The sequence below is a fragment of the Mizuhopecten yessoensis genome, unplaced genomic scaffold (genome assembly GCF_002113885.1).
Source record: "Mizuhopecten yessoensis strain PY_sf001 unplaced genomic scaffold, ASM211388v2 scaffold11137, whole genome shotgun sequence".
In the NCBI taxonomy this organism is placed as follows: domain Eukaryota; kingdom Metazoa; phylum Mollusca; class Bivalvia; order Pectinida; family Pectinidae; genus Mizuhopecten; species Mizuhopecten yessoensis.
Genome location: NW_018408898.1, coordinates 269,060 through 291,670, shown reverse-complemented (window position 1 = coordinate 291,670; position 22,611 = coordinate 269,060). Strand labels below are relative to the sequence as shown.

Below are 22,611 nucleotides of genomic sequence, written 5' to 3'. Positions count from 1 at the left end.
ATAGTGGAAAGATGGGTTGTAGGTCATAGAGGTCGAAAGTGTTGTTCTCATTGTGAGGGGTTCTCACCATCAGATTCGAGAGATTTTGGCGTTCTAATCTTTTGATTGGTAGCAGACATATGCATGTTCAAAGTCTTTCGGGTATATTAAAGGCCATGATTTAAAGATGTTATTACTACATTTTCAACTACGACATCAAATCGAATATAGCTGCCTTGACGTATGTTAAATCTTAAAACCGCCATAACTAAAAAAACGTTGATTATACATCGTTCATGAATTATAACATTCGCAGATATTGCCTGAAAATAATGTCAAATTTTAAACCCCTATGTCGGGTCAAACGTCATCAATTTTTTACCTTTTTTGAAAAAAATCTTCATGCAGTCCATCTGGAATTCCATCCAAATGAATCAGCTGTCTTCAGTTTTCTGTAATGTTTACCGCTTACGTCCTACGCTATTTTGAATATCCCTTTGATCTCAAATCTTACCGCCGAGAAACGTTCCTAACTTGAGCATGTCTAGTACACGCTGGTAATTCAACCCCAATTACTACGCACTCTCAATCTTAAAAGTATGGACAGTTTATATTTCTACTACGGTGGGGATCGTCAGCCATACTTTAGCATGGCAAACCCAACCGATATAGACAAAATCCCAGTCTATTCATCGCCTTGATGTATAAAGTCGAAGGACTTTATGATTGCTACGGACTACTTTCGTATACAACACCACCCATTGGCTGCCTATATATATCCATACTTTCTCTGACGTCCTTGCACAAGTTCATGCCTGATACTTGGTATAACTGAATTTTCATTGACTACAAACACTGCTCTACAGTGCTCTCCAAATCAGTCCTAACGGTGAAAAGCCCGTCAAATTGGTAGTCTACAATTTCTAGTTATATATATGTGTTTGCGGCAAATAAATAAAAGGAAGAATTCTGGTTTAAAAAATACCCGGGTAAAAAAGACATGTCTGGTTATCCAGTAATATGTATCTTCGTTAACACGTAATGGATGTTATTTTATATAATTGAAAAATGTAACAGATGTTTAGTATTTTAAAACAATGCAAATTACTCCCGATTTCATTTGTACCATTTAACTCGTGAAAGCAGCGATACATTGTGAAATTAGTGTGCATAACTTCTATGTGCTTCATTCTTCTAGATCATGACTCATTATTTTTGGAAATTTGGTTCTATGACATAACCGTCTAGAACTCCTCATTTTCTTATTTATAACATGTATACGAAATGTCCCCATATTGGAGAATGAGAAAAGTACAGAGATTATAATTTGTCTATATCTAAGCGTTTGATTAAGAGGAAATATTTGTTTCACTAGATTTGAAATAAAAGCCAGTGCTACAGAAAAAACTATTTTTTACTCTAGAATAAAGGTAATGGGATACACAGTTATCAAAGACCTTGGTATCAATGTTTTTTGTTTAAAATCTGTTGAAATAATAACATTTGTCATGCTCGAAAATAAACCAAATTATGACACTAAAAACCTCGAAATGAATAATTTAACATTTCCCACATTAACAAAAACCAATAATCAACTGTTTTAGTTGAATCTAATGCATAAGAAGAATACCAAATGATTGAATAACTTACATTGTAAACTTACTTGTATATTTGGAAACTCTGTTATACATAAAAGAAAATGAAGATGGGAGTGGGACATATCTTGTTACCTCCAAGACTTTGAAAATGTATTTTTATCGTTAGTTCTTCGTCCGTCTGCAGTTTGAAAATCGTCGTCTTTATTTTCATTTAGAGTGCCACAGAGTCCCCTGGTGTGGCCAGTGTCCGCAGTAGACGGATACATGTGTAGGTCCATTACGTCTTTCCCAGTGTAGTGTCGAAGGTTGGCGTTCAGATAGGCACCACTCGGCAGGTAAATCTTGTAAAAAGTAAAGGTAAAACTATGTCAAAATAATATATGGAATCTTCCGCATGGAAAAAATCAAAATAAGACATCAGAAGAAAATATAAATTATGAACCTATCTAATATGATTTGAAACAAATGTATGTAACCATGTATGTAACCAAATGTATGTAACCAAATGCAAATCAATTTTAGGCTTTTGTTAAGGCGAAAATGGTTATATGAACCTGAGAAGCGATATTGACGGGGTCTATATTCACCGAAACAAAAGACCCAAATGGTAATATTTGATGAGAAGATCACACGCAAGATCGTAAACCATGTTGTCAAGAGAGAAAAAAAAGTAATCCACTTAGCAGAAAGCATGGTTACTTTACAATTGAAGTGACTTCATAAAGTGTATATTAACCTGATGTTTCTAAAAATAGCATCACCGAATAATATCATTAAATCACCATCTCTACCCGATTATGATTCAACCAATTAAACTATAACATATAACACTAACAGGAATTATTTGCTACCTTATAGTTGTTCTCATTGATTTTTCTGACATCCAGGATGTGGTCTTCACAAGAGCGAAACTCAAAAATAGGGCGGTATATCCCCGGGCACCGGTCGATGACAAAGACATCTCCTCCAGCTCTCACAGCGATGGCGCAAACACAAAAAACTTGTAACGGATGGTTACAAAACGTTACTTTCATTTGTACCTGGCCATAGACAATGAATATTTATCAGTCTTTTATTAACTCTATTAGTATTTTTTTTTTTTTTTTTTTTTTTTTATAAATAATGTTAAACCGATTTACTTGTAATATTAAGTTTATATTCAATTATTCTTTTTTGAATTAGTGTTGTCACATTTATCAGTATATAAACCAATAAGAAATTTATCAGAACCAGAATAGGTACATATACATTTCAAAGTGTAATAAAGGAATCCTTTTCAATTAATCGAGGAACAATACATCTCATGAAGCATTCATAAACACGCGTACACTTTTCAGTGTAGAAGTCAGTTTGTTGAGAAAACATTATGTTTATTGATATGAGCTTTTGAAATAAAAGGTCAGAACTGAATTTAGGAATTTTAAATCAGTACTGAGATACTTGTTACGTATGACATAACATACACACTACATAGGAATTGTGAAATGTTTTTCATTAATTTTTGGGAGTTTTGATTTTTTGCAATATTATTTTTTTAACTTTTTTTTAACTTTTTGTAGGATCAATTTTTTTTTTAAAAAATCAGTTCAACTTAATGATTATTAAATTACCATTACTGAGGTAGATTGATATCGTGCAGTCACTCAGTAACACTAAATAGAAATCAGTGACTTGTCCCATTTTTACCTGCATTTTTCGTGAGGAATCATCATGTTCATACAGTATAAACGTACCGGGGTTCTGATTATCATAATACCTGCAATTACACAAATACATTATATCATTTCGTTTATTTTCGTTAGAATTTCAGGACTTTCAGCTTCATATCAAATACAAATGTTTTCATATTAAATTATGAAATGAACAACACATGTGCGTGTATTATGGTGAAATATATAACAAGGTTGAACAAATAATTTTAGAACCCAAATTCAACCTACTTTTTCCAATGTTTTCGAATACCCTGTTTAAAAGTCCACCGTAATACTTTCCCACGCCTAACATTTAAGTATGACTTTATTTCAAGCGCGTTTTTATCATTTCTGACCCTGTGGACAGGTGTCCTATATTGTGTATTTAACATAAATGTATATGGGAATTACTTTTCCGTTTTTTAGTCGCCATTTATCGACACATGATAGACAAATAACTCTGACGCCACGCTTTATATCTTATAGCATTCGACAGATATACAAACACTAGCTTAAGTCACTTTCGCGGTAACTTCAGTGGAACATTTTGAACGTTAGCCTGACAGGCTTTTAGTAGATCTAGAGGTTGAATTTATCTTGTTTGTTTGCCCGCTAGTAGATCTTCAAATATATATAAAATTAAATGTTTATAACAGCATTCGAAAATTAAACCGGTGTTGCGGTTCGCATATTTACATTTACGAGGGAGTTTTAGAAAGAGGGCTGCTTGTGCAAAGTCGGTCGTAAAATATCGCCCAATAATACGTGATTATTAACCAATGTAAAACTCGATAGAAGGAAGATGGCCTATTATGATAGCATAACTGTAACCCAGTCGGAGGCGACAGTCCGATTTTCAGAGAAACATTTTTCTATTTGTTTTAGATATCGCTTTCCTTAATGACAATAACAAAAATCAAACTGTATCAGGAAGAAAAAGAAGAAACATAAAATAACTAATCAATATATTGCAAGGAGAACTGAATGTGTATCCTGATAGTTACATGGTGTCTGTTTAATGGAAGTTCAATATAATGACTATGTCGTAATACGCAAATAGCAGCCAACCAATGATTGCCAATAAACCTGAGGTAAACTTACATTTAAGACATGGATGGTGTACTTTGACTATCGGTGAAGTATCGTATTCTCAAGATATCAGAATTGAAACCTTTTTTCTTAGTTTCAAATTTTGTTTTTTGCATTTGACAAAAATGCAAAATTCTCCCAAAATTCACTTATTTAGAAAAAGTAATTTGAAAGGCTTATTATTTGTAATTAGACAGCTAGACATATGTTTTCTTACCTACATAGAAGTAATTAATAAATCATAGCGTCTGGACACTTTAGATACATAAAACAATATACAGTGATCAACTTTAACATAAACGATGTTGATCTCGTTCAGTTGGGTTACAAATGAGCTTCATCTAACATTACCGGTCATCAAATGTTCTCATATGCGGATCACAGATAGCGTGGCATTCCTTTCCTTTCCATATGTGCGTTTCGTCTTCAACTTGAACCTAAAACGAGCAAAAGTATCACTACACAAAGTTTTAATCAAAAAGTAAATTCAGATTGAATGACATTCTTTTTTTAAAGAGACAAACATCCTTACTAAACTTCAACAAAAGGGCTCAACTGAACGAAACATGTTCCTAATCATCAATCATTGCCAAAAAGGGACACAGAGAGACATGTAAATGTATCGAATCAAGAAAATCATTAAAATGAAATAATAGTACACAGGAATGACGTAAATAGATCACATCATGAATATGATTGATTAAAATCAATAGAAAGCATGGAGTCACGACAAATTACTACTTTATTAACCCTAGATAAATGTATGGTTGTAATGCGTGCGAGGCGAACAATGTTTCAATGAACAGAAACAAGAACTTATGATAGGGTTTCAATGATGTGTTTAGTATATCATGATGTGGAATCATTAAACGTCGAGTGTGTAGGACAATTATCACACACTACTTACATTGACATCAGAGAGGCTCATTTCGCCCCAAATGGGACGAAAGTCATTCGTTGTGGTACTCAAACTGACTCTGTAATTAGCGGCTTGTATACTGTAGGCCTGGTTATCATCCCAAAACACTTCAAGTCTATGTTCACGGTCCCATTCGTCGTGGTGAATATTGACGCCACAGCCGTGATTTCCACCTGGCTGTACCGCACCGATGTTTCCCGTGCAGTGTTGATATTGGTGTGGAATGCTCACCTCGACTGTAACAAAACACCTCAGATTCGGGAGCATAGGACAACCGATGGGAACTGTCGGTTTTAATACGATGTACGAGTGGCCATGGTGTGCTTTACCGCGATAAACAGTTACCGTCGGCGTTCTTACCTGTAGAAAGTTAGCATATAGAGCAATAGTTATTTATAAACTGCATGGTATTGATAGCTCTGTCTTCTCTTCATTGTTTGAAATATGTACATATACCATTTAATGTAATCATTAACAAATATAGTGCAAAACCCACATAACATATACCAATCCAATTCATGTCAGTTAAATTGTATGAAACATTTACTTCCTGGACAAAACTGTACTCAGAATAGATACTAATTGTCTGCTACCCGATCCGATTAAACGGAACCGTTGGTCAACATACAGTTATTCCAGCGAAGAATTGTTCACTCGTCTGTGACATATGACCGGGTACACCACCTGGTTTATTCTTAGCACGAACAGAGCACGCAACCTAGAAGAGACAACAATAAACAGTATACAGAACTTATAGTAGCATAATAACATTTCTAGTGACATGATTAAAACAAAAAATGCATCTTTGTGTTAATTTAAAACAACTGTAATGAAACATACACAAAAATGAAATAAATAAGATAAATGATAATAAAAACGTCTGACAAGGAACCAATGAAATTGATATGAAACAAAAAGAAAAACGACATCTTCTTACTAGAACTCAAAATGGTATTCGAAAATGTTCAAAATGTGTATTGCCAATACCGTTACCATATTGTCGTTTGTTTGAATCATCCATACATTCTGCAATAACATGTTTGCTAGAAATAACCGTTACTGTTTTATAACCACTAGCCATGGTCCTCTGTTACACATTCTGTTTTGTAACCACTAGCTATGGTCCTCTGTTACACATGCTGTGTTATAACCACTAGCTATGGTCCTGTTACTCATTCTGTTTTATAACCACTAGCTATGGTTCTCTGTTACCCATTCTGTTTTATAACCACTAGCTATGGTCCCCTGTTACCCATTATGTTTATAACCACTAGCTATGGTCCTCTGTTACTCATTCTGTTTTATAACCACTAGCTATGGTTCTCTGTTACCCATTCTGTTTTATAACCACTAGCTATGGTCCTCTGTAACTCATTCTGTTTTATAACCACTAGCTATGGTTCTCTGTTACCCATTCTGTTTTTTGACCACTAGCTATGGTCCTCTGTTACCCATCCTGTGTTATAACCACTAGCTATGATCCTCTGTTACCCATCCTGTGTTATAACCACTAGCTATGGTCCTCTGTTACCCATTCTATTTTATAATCACTAGCTATGGTTCTCTGTTACCCATTCTGTGCTATAACCACTAGCTATGGTCCTCTGTTACCCATTCTGTGCTATAACCACTAGCTATGGCCCTCTGTTACTGATTCTGTTTTATAACCACTAGCTATGGCCCTCTGTTACTGATTCTGTGTTATAACCACTAGCTATGGCCTTCTGTTACTGATTCTGTGTTATAACCACTAGCTATGGCCCTCTGTTACTGATTCTGTTTTATAACCACTAGCTATGGTCATCTGTTACCCATGCTGTGTTATAACCACTAGCTATGGTCATCTGTTACTCATTCTGTTTTGTGACAACTAGCTATGGCCCTCTGTTACTGATTCTGTTTTATAACCACTAGCTATGGCCCTCTGTTACTGATTCTGTTTTATAACCACTAGCCATGGTCATCTGTTACCAATTCTGTTTTATATCCAATACCTATGAAAAAAATATATTTGTTTATTTTGATTTGAAACGTGTGTCTGAATGTGTTCTTACATTAATTCCAAGCTTTTCTAGTTGACCCTGTTTTTCTTCAAACACCAATGTATCCAGTGATGTTTTCTGCGCCAATTTTGTGATGTATGTAGGTTTACTATCGACGAACCAAAATACTTGATAATAAAGGTCTTCGGTTGAAGGTACGAATGTACAAACGAACTGTAGTATTTGCTTTATATCAACTGTTACCAGTTTGTGAGACAACGTAGGCTTCGGAATGGGATACGCTGGTGGATGACCTTTAAATTAATATAAATCATGACATCAAAACAAAACATAGCAGCAATAATTTCTATTGTAATGATATAAATAATATATTGGATTCGGGATATATTCTGTCATTGTGTTACCTTCAAATGAATAGAATTGTTTACGTCAATATGAAAATTAAAGGAATATATATTCCTTCAATTACATTAACGTTTAAAATATAGTTTACAACAAAATATGAACAGAAAATACTCACTGTTGTCTTCAGATACTGAAATAGAAAATGGCAATTATACCTGAAATATGTATGTGCATCTCATACTTACCGCAAACGTTCTTATACTAACGTATTATTCCTAAGAATTAGCGACATATGTCAATTTACACAGCACTATAAAGTGCTAAAATTATAGCGTTATTGCTATCTATTCCGTCTTTGCGTATTGCAAAGTTATCCTCTCTTGTGAGAAGGTATTGATTGTTACGTCATTGGGTTGTTTGAGAAAATTACGTCGTTTTCTCAAAAATTGATGACGTTACTCTCACAAACAAATGACGCCACAATCAACACCTACTCACAAGAGCAGATAACTCTGCAATACGAAAAGACGGAATAACATACGGGGGAAATAGTGATTGATATCAATATATCACTAGTTCTTTATTATCAGAGCGAAAATTCTAGAACGTTATAAATAAGTCTCTACCTTCGTCAAATCAACTCATTTAATAAACCATTGTTTGATGAACTGTTCCATAGGAAATTATACATTTCTTTATTTGGTTTCTTAATAAATGTATCATCAGGATTTGGCAAAGTAATAAAAAGATGATTAAACTGAGATATGGGGAGGGACTTAATTATATGGATTCTTCCTATAGGTGTCAAAATCCTTCTTAATGAATTACTTAAGTTTTACTAATTTTATGTCGTAATTTAGTCTAGGAATTCGATGCAAATCCACATTAAATTCAATGCCTAAAACTGTGAATCTTGTATTTGCCCACTGCAGATTCCATTCTGGATAGTACGTGATTACGATATTTTTTACTACCTTTCCATATTACTTAAGTTTTGCATTTACTTACCTTTAGCCCAGAAATGTTTGCAAAAGTCTTTAATTCTATAAATGACTCTTTAAAGAACTTTTAGAACCATCTAAAATTATTGATGTATCGTCTGCGTATTGAGATATTAGTGGAGGGATATTTTCTATGTTAATTCCTTTAATATTATTATTGTTCCTTAACCTTATTGCTAATATTTCAACACATAAAATGAATATGCAAAGGGCAATTGGATCGCCTTGACGACAACCTCTTTTTATACTAAAAAATGTTGATAGATTTCCACCCTGATTGATAGAAGAGATAATATTCGCATGTAAGGTTTTAATCCATTTACGCATATCAACTCCAAAATTTAAAAAAAAGCCTACACTTTGTTAATATATTCCCAACTAACCGAGTCAAAAGCCTTTTCAAAATCAATTATTAAAAGCATACCCGGAATTTCATTTTCTTCTGCATACTGCATGATATCATAAATTAACCTTATATTTTCCCCGATATATCTCCCCGTTATAGAACCTGTCTGATCACTGTTTATTAATTTATTTCTGATAATTCACCCTTCATAAATCCAAAATTAATTGATTTTACAATAAAATTACCTAACTTTCCCAAAAAACATTTTTTTTAAATCTGCAGTAGAACCATCTGACCCCGGACATTTTTCAATTTTTTTAAGGTCTTTGAGGCCTCAGCCATAAAAATGGCACCCTCCAGAGAACAAGATTCTGACTGATTTAATTTGGGAACATCATTAGTAACACTATTTAAAAAAAACTTTCTCTTGAAAATAAATTTTCATAAAATAACTTGATTTCATTTAAAATATCGGCCTGATCTCTTATAATTTCTCCAGCTCATAAGACAAGATAAAAAAGGATATAATTATTGAGAACTTTAATGAAGGGGCCTGACAATGATACAGTTACAATCTGTTATTGAATCTTTAAAGCTTACATGGATTCGACGGCTGTTTACGAGTAAAGGGAAATGGCTATCAATTTTTTAAACTTTTGGAAATACAGATTATTTTGCAAATTGTGGTACAAATTATATTTTAAAATGCCAATAATCTTCTAAAAACTTATTCTGGTAAGATGTTCTATTAAGTTGGAGTAAGCTTTCCAAGAAAACAGAATGTTTTGTGAATAAGAATAATGATGCTCTCAAAAAACCCATTTGGTACAATAGTTTAGTAGCATTAGAAAATAAGAGCATTTTTTACAGGGATTATATAGGAAAGGGGTAATAATAATTAATGACGTAGTTAAAGAAAATAGCAACGGAATATTTTACAGCTATCAAGAATTCATAGAGAAATTTAACTTCTTTATTTATCAAGGTGTCATAAACGCTATAAAAAAGAACTATTATAAAGAAGACATTTCTGCTGAAATTAAAAACGGCCATACATACATGTGCATACCAACTTAGACATTTTTTTCAAACACAAAAAGGGAGAAAAATATTTTTATAACGGTTTGTGTCAAAATAATATAACATCTACTGGGAAAAGAAAATGGGAAGCAATGATTGATTTTGATGAACAAATATGGAGGGAAATATACTTAACACCATTCAAAATTGGTAAAAATACAAAATTACAATGGTTTCAACTTAGAATAAATCAATATATTCTAACTTCAAATTCATTTCTTTATAAAATAGGCCTAGTTGATAGTCCATTCGGCAGTCGTTGTAATACTGAAAATAAGTATGGGATATGGGCATGTGAAAAAGTACAGTTGTTTTTGACAAATTTTGAATTTTTGTTAGATTTATTATTTATTCCCTTTACTTTCAACAAAGAGACTTTTATCTTTGGATTTTATAAGGGAAAAAAACAATGTTGATAACTTATTTTTTTTAGTTATGAAGCAATATTTGTACAACACAAGATGCCAGGAAAAGAGCCTGTCTTTATCAGCTTTGAAAAACTGTATTAAAGAAACATATTACTCTCAAAAATATATAGCTACTGGTAAAGAGGAAAATAATTTTACCATCTTTAAGAACGAATGGAAAAAATGGGAAAGATTACTGGTCTCTACATAAAATTCAGAAATGCTTAGATGTTTCATTCTCTGTTCAAAATTGTAAGAGATATATGTTTTCCATGTCTGTTCACTGCATAGACTTGTTTGCCTGGCGATGACTTCTTATATTGTAACTGATATGTAACTGATATGTTAACTTGGTAAACTTTATGAATATGATAGGAAGTTGTGTTTTTCTGTAAGAGTTATTGCCCTTTGCTATCTCATTGCTTCAGTCTTAGTTGAGGATCTTGGATCTTTCTATTCTCAGTTAATATTGTTAACTGATCTCTTTGAAATTTGGTTGACTGTGTTATGATATGAATTTATTTTTTATTTTTCTTCAGAGTTGAAGATTGTTTTCAATAATCTTTTAAAGAGATTTTGATCAAACTTCATGTAATGGTCAAGTATGGGAATACCTTGAACGAGTTCATATTCCAGGGTGCTAAGGACAAGGTCACTGTTACTATTTATATAAAGTTTTCGTCAGCACTCAGTGACTTCATTTTTGAATGATTTGTATCTCCAATGATGTCTTGTTTCTCCAAATTTTAATTGAACGGTATATAATCTTGGCTGGAGATCTTCTGATTTTGCTCTCAACAAAACTTGGTATGTCCTACTATTATGACTTGTAGTCTTTTTTAAAAGTAGCATTGTTCCTTATTGAAAATTTTCTCAGGTTATTTTTCTTCATTTTACTTTTTATACAAGAATCTATGAATGTGGTGAACTTTGCCTTAAAATGGTTCAGAATCATATACTATGATTCAGTCTCAAGTTGAGTGAATCTTGGTATGATTTACTATCAATGCCATACTTTTATATCCTCTATAATGATGTCTATATCCTCTATAATTACAATATATATGTGTATGGATATATAGTTAATACAAAAACTGGTCAAAGTCCCTGGCAATATTAATATCAATATAAAATTATGATAAAAATGACAACAATGAAAGACTTTACTTAGGAATCATGAATTCAAGTATAGATTGAGTTATTTCTTTTATTAAATGTCAGCATGTACCCCTTCTCCCTCTTATTCAAGTTCTCTTTTTCTATGTTGATCCTATTCTTCCTTTAATTCTTCTATCTCTCATTCTTTTCTTTCTTAAAAAAGTACATATCACAATTATATGCAGTTATACTATTAACTACATAGAACGTAAAAAATATGTATCTTTAATAAAGTGTTGAATTGTAAATGTATTATGTACTGTTAAAAAAATTAAAAAAATAAATATTGTATATTGAATTGCCTGTTATATAGTAAATAATATCATTTTGAAATACAAAATCAAAAAACAAAAATTGTTTTCAATTTTGTCAATTTGTGGTCAATTTGTGCGATGCAATGACACTTATCTTCTCCTAACACTTACCAAAACAGTATGCTGAAGCGGTACCAAGTGGTGGTGGAAGGAAATACGCTGTGAAGTCCTGACATACTTTAATTTTTATCGTCTGTGGGTGGCTGCACTCGCTACCAAAAGTGATGACACACGCTGTCCTAGATACTACTCCGTCGGCTATATTAGGTACATTTCCTTAAACACGAATACGTAACAATTAGTTTCATTGAATCACTGATGATACCACAGAAGTGCACATCCTACTTAATCGAGATGGTGTGAATAAAACCTTCATCAATTTAACTGATTTTGAAATATATAAACTCTATACATGTACATCAAACTTTCAGTATAACGTTTTAATTTATTTACAAACAAACTTGTTCAAACATTTTAAACGATGCCGACGGGGATTTCAATTAATTAAATTGTAGTAAGAATGGGAAACCGTATAACATTGTTGAATTGTGATTAAATGACACTTTTAAATCTCCCACCTCCTGAATAATTGTCCTACCAATTGCGTGTTCGGAAACATCATCCCATATGACAATTTACCTTGTAAGTAAATGGGAAATGTAGTGCTGCACATCTGTATATGTGCATTCGATATGTTGGTAAGCATTTGTTGGCCCTCTACTCTGTACCAACTACCCCCGTCCGGGATGTTGTAGCGGTCATCAATAGGATGGCTTGCGTTCGGTGTATCGTTCAGTCCCCGTTTATCCATGTTAGGTAGCAAATTTACAGTGCCACAAGGATCGAGGTCAGCTGCTGTAAAATATATTATGTAAACAATTAAACGTACATTACGTAGACACTTATTGTTAAATAGCTATTCATTAATAGATTTAGACAAGAACACATTAATGTAAGCCCCCCCCCCCCCCCAGTGAAAAAGGACAATTGATGATATATATATATATTGACTGCACGAGTTGAGGCAAGGAACCCTTGATGAGGTTACCAAGCCTCATTTGCACCAAATTGAGAAACGACAATACTTCAAGATACCAACTAAGTGGAAACAATTTTTAAAATGTGAAATACTATTCAGTTTGATATAATGTAGAATTACTTTTACAGTTATTACTGTGTAATTTAAGAAGCTTCCTATGTAAAGTCGACTCTCACTTATGCAGTTACCCAGTTGTCTTACTATTAAATCAAAGTTTGGTTTGATTAGTTCAGTTGTTACAGATATGTCAATGTTCAACGTACAGTGTTCTTTATTCCTTAGGCCTTAGTACTCACAAGTTGCATAAACAAACAAACGAAGAGTGAATCATAACGGACTGCTTTCATGTTTAAATTTAATTGTATCATAATAAGCCCCTCAATTTAGTTTTCCTTTCTTGAATGCCTGTGGGTGGACGATCGGGAAAAGGATACACCTGCTGTTACCCACGGCATGTAGCGTAGGCGGTGACTAATGTGGGAGACCCTGAAGATTTGGGGATTTGCTTGGTGTCCTCTATTTGGGACACAAAAGCGACCATAATAAATCTGCTGCACCTATTGCAATATTTTGGATCTTTATTTTTCTTTCTACTTCTAACTACCTTTTATTTCTTAGCGCCTTGTTTGACAACACCTCACCTTTGGCCTTATTAATGTTGAGCGTTCGCCTGGTTGAGTAAGGCAATGGGCTCTGTCCCAAGTCGGGACATAAAAATGGTAGTTGTTATTCCCTACTTAACGTGCAGCATTAAGGGAAATGACAACAACTGGTTCACCCGTTGACAGTATAATGTGACCGGGCGGAATGCTGTGCTGGGTGCCTTCGGCAAGGTATTTCGGATCTTTATTTTTCTTTCTACTTCTAACTACCTTTTATTTCTTAGCGCCTTGTTTGACAACACCTTACCTTTGGCCTTATTAATGTTGAGCGTTCGCCTGGTTGAGTAAGGCAATGGGCTCTGTCCCAAGTCGGGACATAAAAATGGTAGTTGTTATTCCCTACTTAACGTGCAGCATTAAGGGGAATGACAACAACTGGTTCACCCGTTGACAGTATAATGTGATCGGGCGGAATGCTGAGCTGGGTGCCTTTGGCAAGGTATTTCGATGAGATAGTCACTATAAAGTCGGCATCAGATCCACGCTATTACAAGGAGGCAAGCACACCAACATACCCTGTCTCATGCATACAAACACGCAAGCTCGCATACATTACACACACGGAGGCACGTCCTTAAATGACTTTCGCTGTTAATAGCCATTCAATGACTATCTTTAATGCCAAATATACACATTTACAAAAGCTGAACTAGCTTCAATACATTTGGTTTTCGATAATATTTCTTTATATATTTTTGACGTAAATCTGAACAGAATGGACATAAAATATTGAAATTAATCTTCGATTTCGGCTACATTGCAGCATGTACACATTCTGTCATATCCAAGTCAGCCCCCCTACAAATATGGATGCATTGCCGAGTCTGCACTGTGTACATCCGTTTATCTAAAGGCCAGGTAACAGTGATATTTTATAACAGCGAACTTAAACACATTCTTTATCGTATTTCTGATAAGCATATCACTTAATTGTTTGTTGTTGAACAGCATAGGTGTTTCGAAACACTGTCATCTAATCTAATATAGGTTGTTGTAAATAGGTTATCCTGTGTTAATTGTACATATTTTAACTGCTAACGTCATGTTCAATTGTTGGCATGTGATTTATAGGATTATCTATAATGAAGTCATTTTATTATCAGTTTTATTTTGAATGTGTCGCTACATAGCGAAATAATTTTGAATATTATATCGTATCAATCAGGTTACATTTAGTAAGAGTGGTCAGATGGCGAAATGGATAGGGTACTAGCCTTTCAGCAAGACGACCGGGGCTCGAATCCCCACTAAGACGTGGGAAGGGATATGATCACCTGCCCGACCATGAAGGTTTTCTCCGGGTACTCTTGTTTCGTTCCACATCATGATAATAGTAATATTAATTCGAGGTTCTCATAAACCGTTTTATCACAACCTAGTTTGTAGGTCGTCTCAAAGCGGTCACGAGCCAGGCGTCCTACCATTGGACTACCGAACCACGTCAAGACCCATACGCTCTAATGTCCGGGCAACAAGGATAATTGTTCTATAATTGTTGTGATTTGAATAAATTCTATATTTAGTTAGTAACAAATAAATTATTTTCCTCAGATCTCACTCAAAGCAATACTCAACAGCCACAACCTTGGTTTATTTGCCCCTCGTTTATGGTTATTCACAACCTTGAAGGGTGGGTCAACGGCACAATTTATAATAGAAAAAAAGGAGTTAAAATAACTTATGCCTTCGCTTGGAGTCGAACCTCCACCTCCCGATCGATCTCTGGTCAGACGCTCTACAGATAAGCTAAACGGAACATTCCCTCTAACTGACGCAAAAAAGGTTATGTTGACACTATGAACAATATAAATTCTACACAATACTTCACCCTTTTCTCATTTACTTGGTTAAACCCATTTTAGTTTGCTCCACGAGTGTTCTCCATCACAATGAAATGCGAGTGTCAACGGCACCAATCGGTAGAATTAGTAAGTAGTGAAACTCGCTAGGAATAGCACAATTGACACCGATTTTCCAGTCGGACACTCTACCTCAGAGCTAAGGAAATTTCCGTTTTCCCGAAGCCTATAATGCGACTTTGTAACTTTGTAAACTACACATCTTTTAAAAAAGGAAATATTATAAAACGCTGCATAAACTGAAGCGTTTTAAGGATACTTTTTTTAATTTTATATCATAAGCAGGAACTTTCAGGCATCGTTACTTTCCATTGAATGTATTTTCTACATGAATGAAAGGTTCCGCATCGCCTCCAATTTTATAAAAACGTGAAATATTGCAGGCGCATGGATATCAATATGGTGTCACCAAAGTAAACACACACTATCAGTGTATTATGTTAACATGGATATTTGTATTGAAACTATCACTGAATTGTTGGTGATATCACTTGGTAAAGTAGATTAGTGATACAGAAATTAGTTCCCCTAAGATAACTCAGATCTCATTACATGCAAAGTGAACTACCGCAAAGCACCAATTTTATCTAGAATCTAACATTTCATCTAAGCTATGATATAAGAAAAATGTTTTTTTCCATCGTTGGCCATAACTCGTCCTTTAACATGCATCAGCCCGTGTTATGCAATGTATACAGATACAAATTGAATTCTTCAACGTATGGGAAGTCACCAGGAAGTCATCGACGTAGATAAGGGCATCGCTGTTAAAAACCCGTAGCTACTGTACTGCTTATTTGTCAGCAGGAAACACTTGCTCAATACCATCTTAATGATTAGTTATTTTTATTACTTTTTTGCTAGTGAAGTATCGGATTTGTTTACAGTGTGAAAATATCGCGTTTTGGTATTGACCAATCATAACGGTATTTTCTATTCGCTGCATTTAAAGGCAACGATCTTTTGTTCAGATTCAAATGAAGCGACGTTAGAATAAGTGGTTGTTCTAGTAAATGTTTGGTACACTCACTTAGTATTTACAATCCTACAAGGAAAAGGTAGAAAACTTTGGAACTAAGTTGAGTATCCTATGCGCACTCGTGACAAATATCAAAATATTAGCCACACTCGTTAAATATATTTGTTATTACTGAAGACACCATTAAATATCCTCTATTAATTGTAATGTCTCCTTGTTATCATTGTGTGTATAAACTATGTTTTTGAACTATCACTCAGTGGTGAACATGTAAATAGATTTATATATACAAAACTGTATTTACTCGTCAAAAAGTATAATGTCATAACACATGATGATATGACGTCATTTATATCTTTATATTTAGCAGTTTCTGATTCAAAAATCATTTCAATGGACATTGTTTCAATTATGTATCTTTTTAGTAATGCTTAGTTTGAGCTCCGAATCCTCTTATTTATGTATACATTGTATCACACAGAATTAGTTTACCCATTTTTGTTTAACATGTATGGAATAAAAAGCATTGTATATAAGCACTTTATAAACGCATCAGCAGTTAATTGTATCGTTTAAGTATAGCCTTACCACTTTGGCTTTACGTGACAACAATAGAAATAAATTAGATATTGCACTTGTGATCGGTACATTAAGGATAAATAATAACTACAAAACAAAGATGCTAGCGTTTTGCCCATTAATGGGTTCATCGGGCAAATTACATAGTCACCCAGGCTATGATATACTAGTTGTGATATAATCTAATTCATATTTTTTTCTCTTAAATTTAACTTCATTCACAATAGATTATTTAAATGCCTAAATGTACACTTACCAATGGTACAGTGTAATACACAGACAGCACATAGAAACAGCACTGTCTCTGTGTATGAAATCATCCTGTCAGTGTGTCGCTCCTTCTAATGAGTCGAATGATGATGTAGAGGTATATATGTTAATAGTGTATGTGTATATTTTATGATACGGGACCCCATATTACGCTGAGTTAATATGAGAACACGTACCTGATAAAACGCCTCGTTGAGCTGATAATTTCTTACGTGGTAAGTTTACTATGTCATGTCGAAATGAACGTTTTTCATCAAATCGAAACTTGTTTCGAAATATATATCATATTGATTTTTAAAAGACAGATTCAGATTAATACTGTTTTAGGACATAAGGTCAGATGGTAATAGACTACAAATATAAATAAATAAGCGAACAGAAGAAGATACGAACGGATAACATTGGAGGGGGCATCATAACAAAACGAATAAATAAATAAACTTGACTTAATTATGTGTTATTTACTGGTTAGCGTTTCCGGTACTACACGGAAGTTTCCTTGTGTGTCATGTATAATCCAAACATGTATACCGATTTGAGCTATCTAGGATGCAGTGAACAAGTATTTTTAATCAATGCCTACACTATCATTCAGATGATGATGATATCGGTAAAATATCTTCAGCGTAGCATTAAACCACTCTAGAAACTGGTTCTTGGAACAGCCATTGTAGTAGAAAACCAACTGTTATATGGAAACGCAACTAACATTTAGAGATTGAAATGTTGCTACTAAAGAAAGAATTGATAATCTAGATAATGAAATCGTAATACATAGTATTTAAGTTATATCACGGATGACGTCGCTAATGGTATGACAAGTAATGTGCTGATGAATACATGCAAAACAAACAAGTGCTTAGTGAATACAGGGCCGTTTTCGTTTAAACGGTCAAACCGATCGGACCACTGTTGTTCGTTTATTAAATAAGGTCGGACCTAGTAATCCGATGCTGCTTTCAGGCGAGCCTTGAGAAAGCCTTGCAAAGCCTGCATACACATTTGCAGGTCCGCCAGGATTTATACCCGAAATTGTTACATTTATAAACGGTCAAACCGGTTGTTCCGCATAAACGAACAGGCCCCTGGAAACAAGTTCGTTCTTGTTATTACATACTTACAGCTCCACTTGATAAGCCTGTTCTATTTTTTTGTAAAACATTACTCAAAATATCACAGATTGATATTGAATTTCCTTCCAAATAACTATAACTTTATGTAATAAAAAATATCTAAATGATGATTCTACTAAATAATGACGTAACGTGAACTCTCTTTTATATTTTTAGCGTAGTTGTCCATTTTCTTATCCGAATTAATTTGTAAACTAAGCAAAGAACCTATTGCAATATCAGCAAATGTGTTGCAAAACAGAAGACTATTTCAGACTAGGTTGTTGTCATCTTTAGGCGATGAATAAATATAATTTTGTCAAAAAAGTAAGCATTTTCGCCAACTATTCAGGGAGACAAAAATAAAACGCGAAAAAAAACAACCATTTATGTTGATATGCAAGTGTATAGTGTATGGGCTAAACACTATGGATGAACATACTCTCGGTAACATATACGATAGGAATAAATTACACAGTTATTGTAACTATATATATGTGACCTCATAGCGTTAATACAACCTATCTGTTACCGATATCAATATATACAACTATGTAAGAGGAGACCTCTCATCCGGTTGTGACATTTGACAGGTGTCGTCTTATTTTTATCCTACTTTTATCAACAAAGTTATAAATCACATCGAGTTTTATACCATCTTAAACTTGATATCGATGACACTATATCTTCTTCTACACATTTGTTTTCGGTTTTCGCAATCTTAAGACCTGATCAACAGAGTCGGCTTTCTGGTTTTGTGAATTTTTCCTTTTATGATAGTAAGATCCTTGCTTCACCAGCATGTCACGACGATGATTTGGTCCGTGGATTTCCTCCGATTGTCTTGACTTCTGTGAAAGATGTCGACGGTTGACGGTCAAAATAACAGCACAGCGTTTCCAACGATTCAGGTTGATAAAGAATATGGACAAGTGTTGTGGTGGATACATGTATACTCATCTCATTGTGAAATATGCATTATTTTAGTTTGACATAAAGGTCCCGGGTCTTACTCTGAGGACGTTACATTACTTATATATAACTCAGACTTACATGGCGGTGTCATTTATGACGCTAAAGACGCCAACACTTTCTAGACATATCTTGTTTTATGCTCATTGTACTCTTCTAAAGATCTCATTGTAAATATCTCTATTGCTTTCATTTCGTCCTATTCATTTCGAATTTGAGTTCGAACTAAGGTATTCTTTGTCACTTATTGATGACAAGGTGGTATTTTTTGGGAATACATCTGTTTGCTTCTTTGGTAAATACAGCTAGATTTGTTTCGCACCTTAGACAGGGAAATCCATCGTCTAACCCACTGCTAGATTTTTCTATCTCGTTAGACCAGTCTGGTAACTTAACGTGACGTTTCGTGGAATTTCAAACTGCAATGTGTTCCTCTGCGCGATAAGAGCCTGAAATTAACAAACTGAATTATACATATTCCATTTTGTCAGTATGTGTTTTAATTTGTTGTTGTATGATATCTGATGTTGTAGATAAAATGTAATCTACACTGTAAAGTAAGTTGTCTTCTTTGTAAGGACGGACTATTTTTTTTACGCGAAAGCGTTCAAATGTAGCTTTAGTAGAGTAGAGGCCATTTATATTTGAGGTCCATGACGATATACTCGCAGTCTTTAGCAAAACTGAATATTTTTTTCGAACTGAAAGGTGCGAGAAAAAAATTAAATCGCCTGTAGCTGAGCAAGATTGGGTTATCTCTAGTCTCGGGCCAAGATTAGGTAACATCCCAACCTCAGCTTACGCCGTTGTTGTAAAGATTACCTAATCATCAAAAGCATTTAACTAGGACAAATATTATGCAAATCCCACCTGATGTTTGTGCTTCTCACTCATTCCGATAAGATTTTACCGGATTTCGCATCTACGATATTTCAATTACATTAAGTTTGATGTTTTACGTATTAATACACACTTGTACGCGTTACCAATGCTGAAGATAAAACCCACGTGTGAATCATTGACAACGTCAGTATGTAAATATACTGAAGGATGTGATGTGTTATACCCGCGGCTATGTACACACGGATGTACCGCTATCATATTGGAGATGAAATGTGTTTAAACTAGTGATGTAGTCATTTAAAATATCTTGTATCTTTTTTAAAGAATGAGTAGGCTTATTGAAATCAAATAGACAAACGACTAGTTCTAAAACGTTGGTATGTAAAAAAAACACAACGATTAAGTCACACGGAATAAACGCTATAAACTAACACGATTCAGTAACTCTAAGCGAGCTTTATATTTCGATAATAATTAATAGACTCGAATAAATTCATTAACAACATAATGCGATTGGAACTTAATTTCATTTGTGCAAGTTATAAATTGGTTCTATATATCGGGTTTAGATAAAGCGTTTTTCTAACTGATTGATATCTGTGACTTCTGTCCTCCAAACGATGCGCTAATGCATTGTACAAATATACAATGGCCATCATTTTACCAACAGGTCACTGCACCTATAATGAGATCATAATTCACGGGATATCGACTTATGATGTTAAGACTGATACAATGTACCGGTACATTTCACACATGCACGGTTAGCCGCTCCCATTATAACTTACCACCAAGTTACAAACACTTGCAGTTATTCCTAGTAGCTATGTTCTGATATTTCCGATTTCAGTGTGTATGAACACAAATTGCATATATTTTAGATAGGACTGGAGATGGTATACTAAAGATACGAGTACTATACATTGATATACTAGTATGAAAAATGCCAGGAGATAGCTTCTCTGAGACTCACACAACTACTTCTGTGTCTTCAGTATTTTAAACCTAAATGACATCTTTTGACATTGCTAGAGATTTCCGTTTTGTTCTTGTACCCGAACAGCTAGAACACACTGTGCAGCCAGTATTTATAATTCCCATTTACACTCTACAGTGTATTTCATATTTAATCAACATCACTATAGTTTAACCAATGATGTTGTTTCAGTAACCATGAAATAATCCATAGAACGACATGATATACACAGTAGCCTATCTCTCGATTCATATTATATGCTCACAATATATGCATGTTTGGTAGAACAGTGGATAACGCACTCGCCTTTTTCCAAGGTAGCCATGGTTCGATTCCCAGATTGAACGTGCAACAACTGTGAGTCATATGCCCGACCACTTTGGGTTTCCACTAATACTCCGGTTTCCTCCCACATTAAGATCCTTGCGTGCTTCAATCCGGGCCAACACGAATGATTAATATAAGTTAAAAGACCTGTTTCGTAATTGTTGTAGAATAATTGAGACTTTTGTACATGTAAAGAGAAAAACAAAAGAAAATGTCGGCCATATAGTGTATATGTATTACTAATAGATCTAAGATATCGGGCTTTTGATCTTTAAATAAATGACCTTCAGAAGACAAGAAAAAAAAAGTTTATCAAATGTCTAAACGTGTTAACATACTGGGTTTTCTATGAAAGCGTAAGTAGCTGATTTTGTATTATTCTTGAAAACAAGCATTAAAATATTGCTTTGCCTTGAAATCTCAATTTTATATAAACACCGATTGAGGATATTAGATGTTTAAGTATTAAACGCAGATACGGTGTCCAAAGTTTAAAAAAGTAAACAAGTTCATATTACAGTTTTAACAGGAAAATCCTGGTGCTCCGAAGAGATAAATGATTTTTCGTCAAATTGTGTACTGTCAAGTCTGAATGTTGATCCCGGTAAATACTCAATTGCTATAAACATGTAGCTGTGGAAGTCCTGATAATGACTGTGAAATTTGTCCGGTGAAGATGGCTTTATGTAAATGTTTATGAAAACCCTGGCTAGTCTGACTTTACTGAATAACAAGACGGGCTTTCCCAGGAAGTGAGCTGAAGTAATCTAAAATAAATCGACATGAAACTCAAAAATCTCAAAAAACAGAGAAAAGATAGAAATGTTTTACATCTAAAAAAGCTGATAGCAATGTTCGACATCTAGATAACGAATAACAATGTTCGACATCTAGATAGCTGATAACAATGATCGACATCTAGATGACGGATAACAATGTTCGACATCTAGATAGCTGATAACAATGTTCGACATCTAGATAGCTGATAGCAATGACCGACTTATAAATAGCTGATAGCAATGTTCGACATCTAGATAGCTGATAGTAATGATCGAAATCTAGA

The 22,611-nt window shown here is 34.1% G+C and overlaps 1 protein-coding gene across 1 annotated transcript in view; it reads right to left on the bottom strand.

Moving 5' to 3' along the window:
* Positions 1-17,408, bottom strand: part of LOC110466550 (von Willebrand factor D and EGF domain-containing protein-like) — a 29,114-nt gene extending 11,706 nt beyond the window's left edge. Inside the window, exons 1-11 of the mRNA XM_021523106.1 lie at positions 17,305-17,408; positions 12,570-12,785; positions 12,042-12,206; positions 7,800-7,814; positions 7,331-7,572; positions 5,905-5,994; positions 5,265-5,636; positions 4,709-4,794; positions 3,264-3,333; positions 2,429-2,617; positions 1,710-1,918 (exon numbers count right to left, since the gene is read on the bottom strand). Coding sequence (XP_021378781.1) covers positions 1,710-1,918; positions 2,429-2,617; positions 3,264-3,333; positions 4,709-4,794; positions 5,265-5,636; positions 5,905-5,994; positions 7,331-7,572; positions 7,800-7,814; positions 12,042-12,206; positions 12,570-12,785; positions 17,305-17,368 — 1,718 coding nt within the window. The 5' untranslated portion in view covers positions 17,369-17,408. The remainder of the gene's footprint in view (positions 1-1,709; positions 1,919-2,428; positions 2,618-3,263; positions 3,334-4,708; positions 4,795-5,264; positions 5,637-5,904; positions 5,995-7,330; positions 7,573-7,799; positions 7,815-12,041; positions 12,207-12,569; positions 12,786-17,304) is intronic.
* Positions 17,409-22,611: the final 5,203 nt, after the last annotated feature.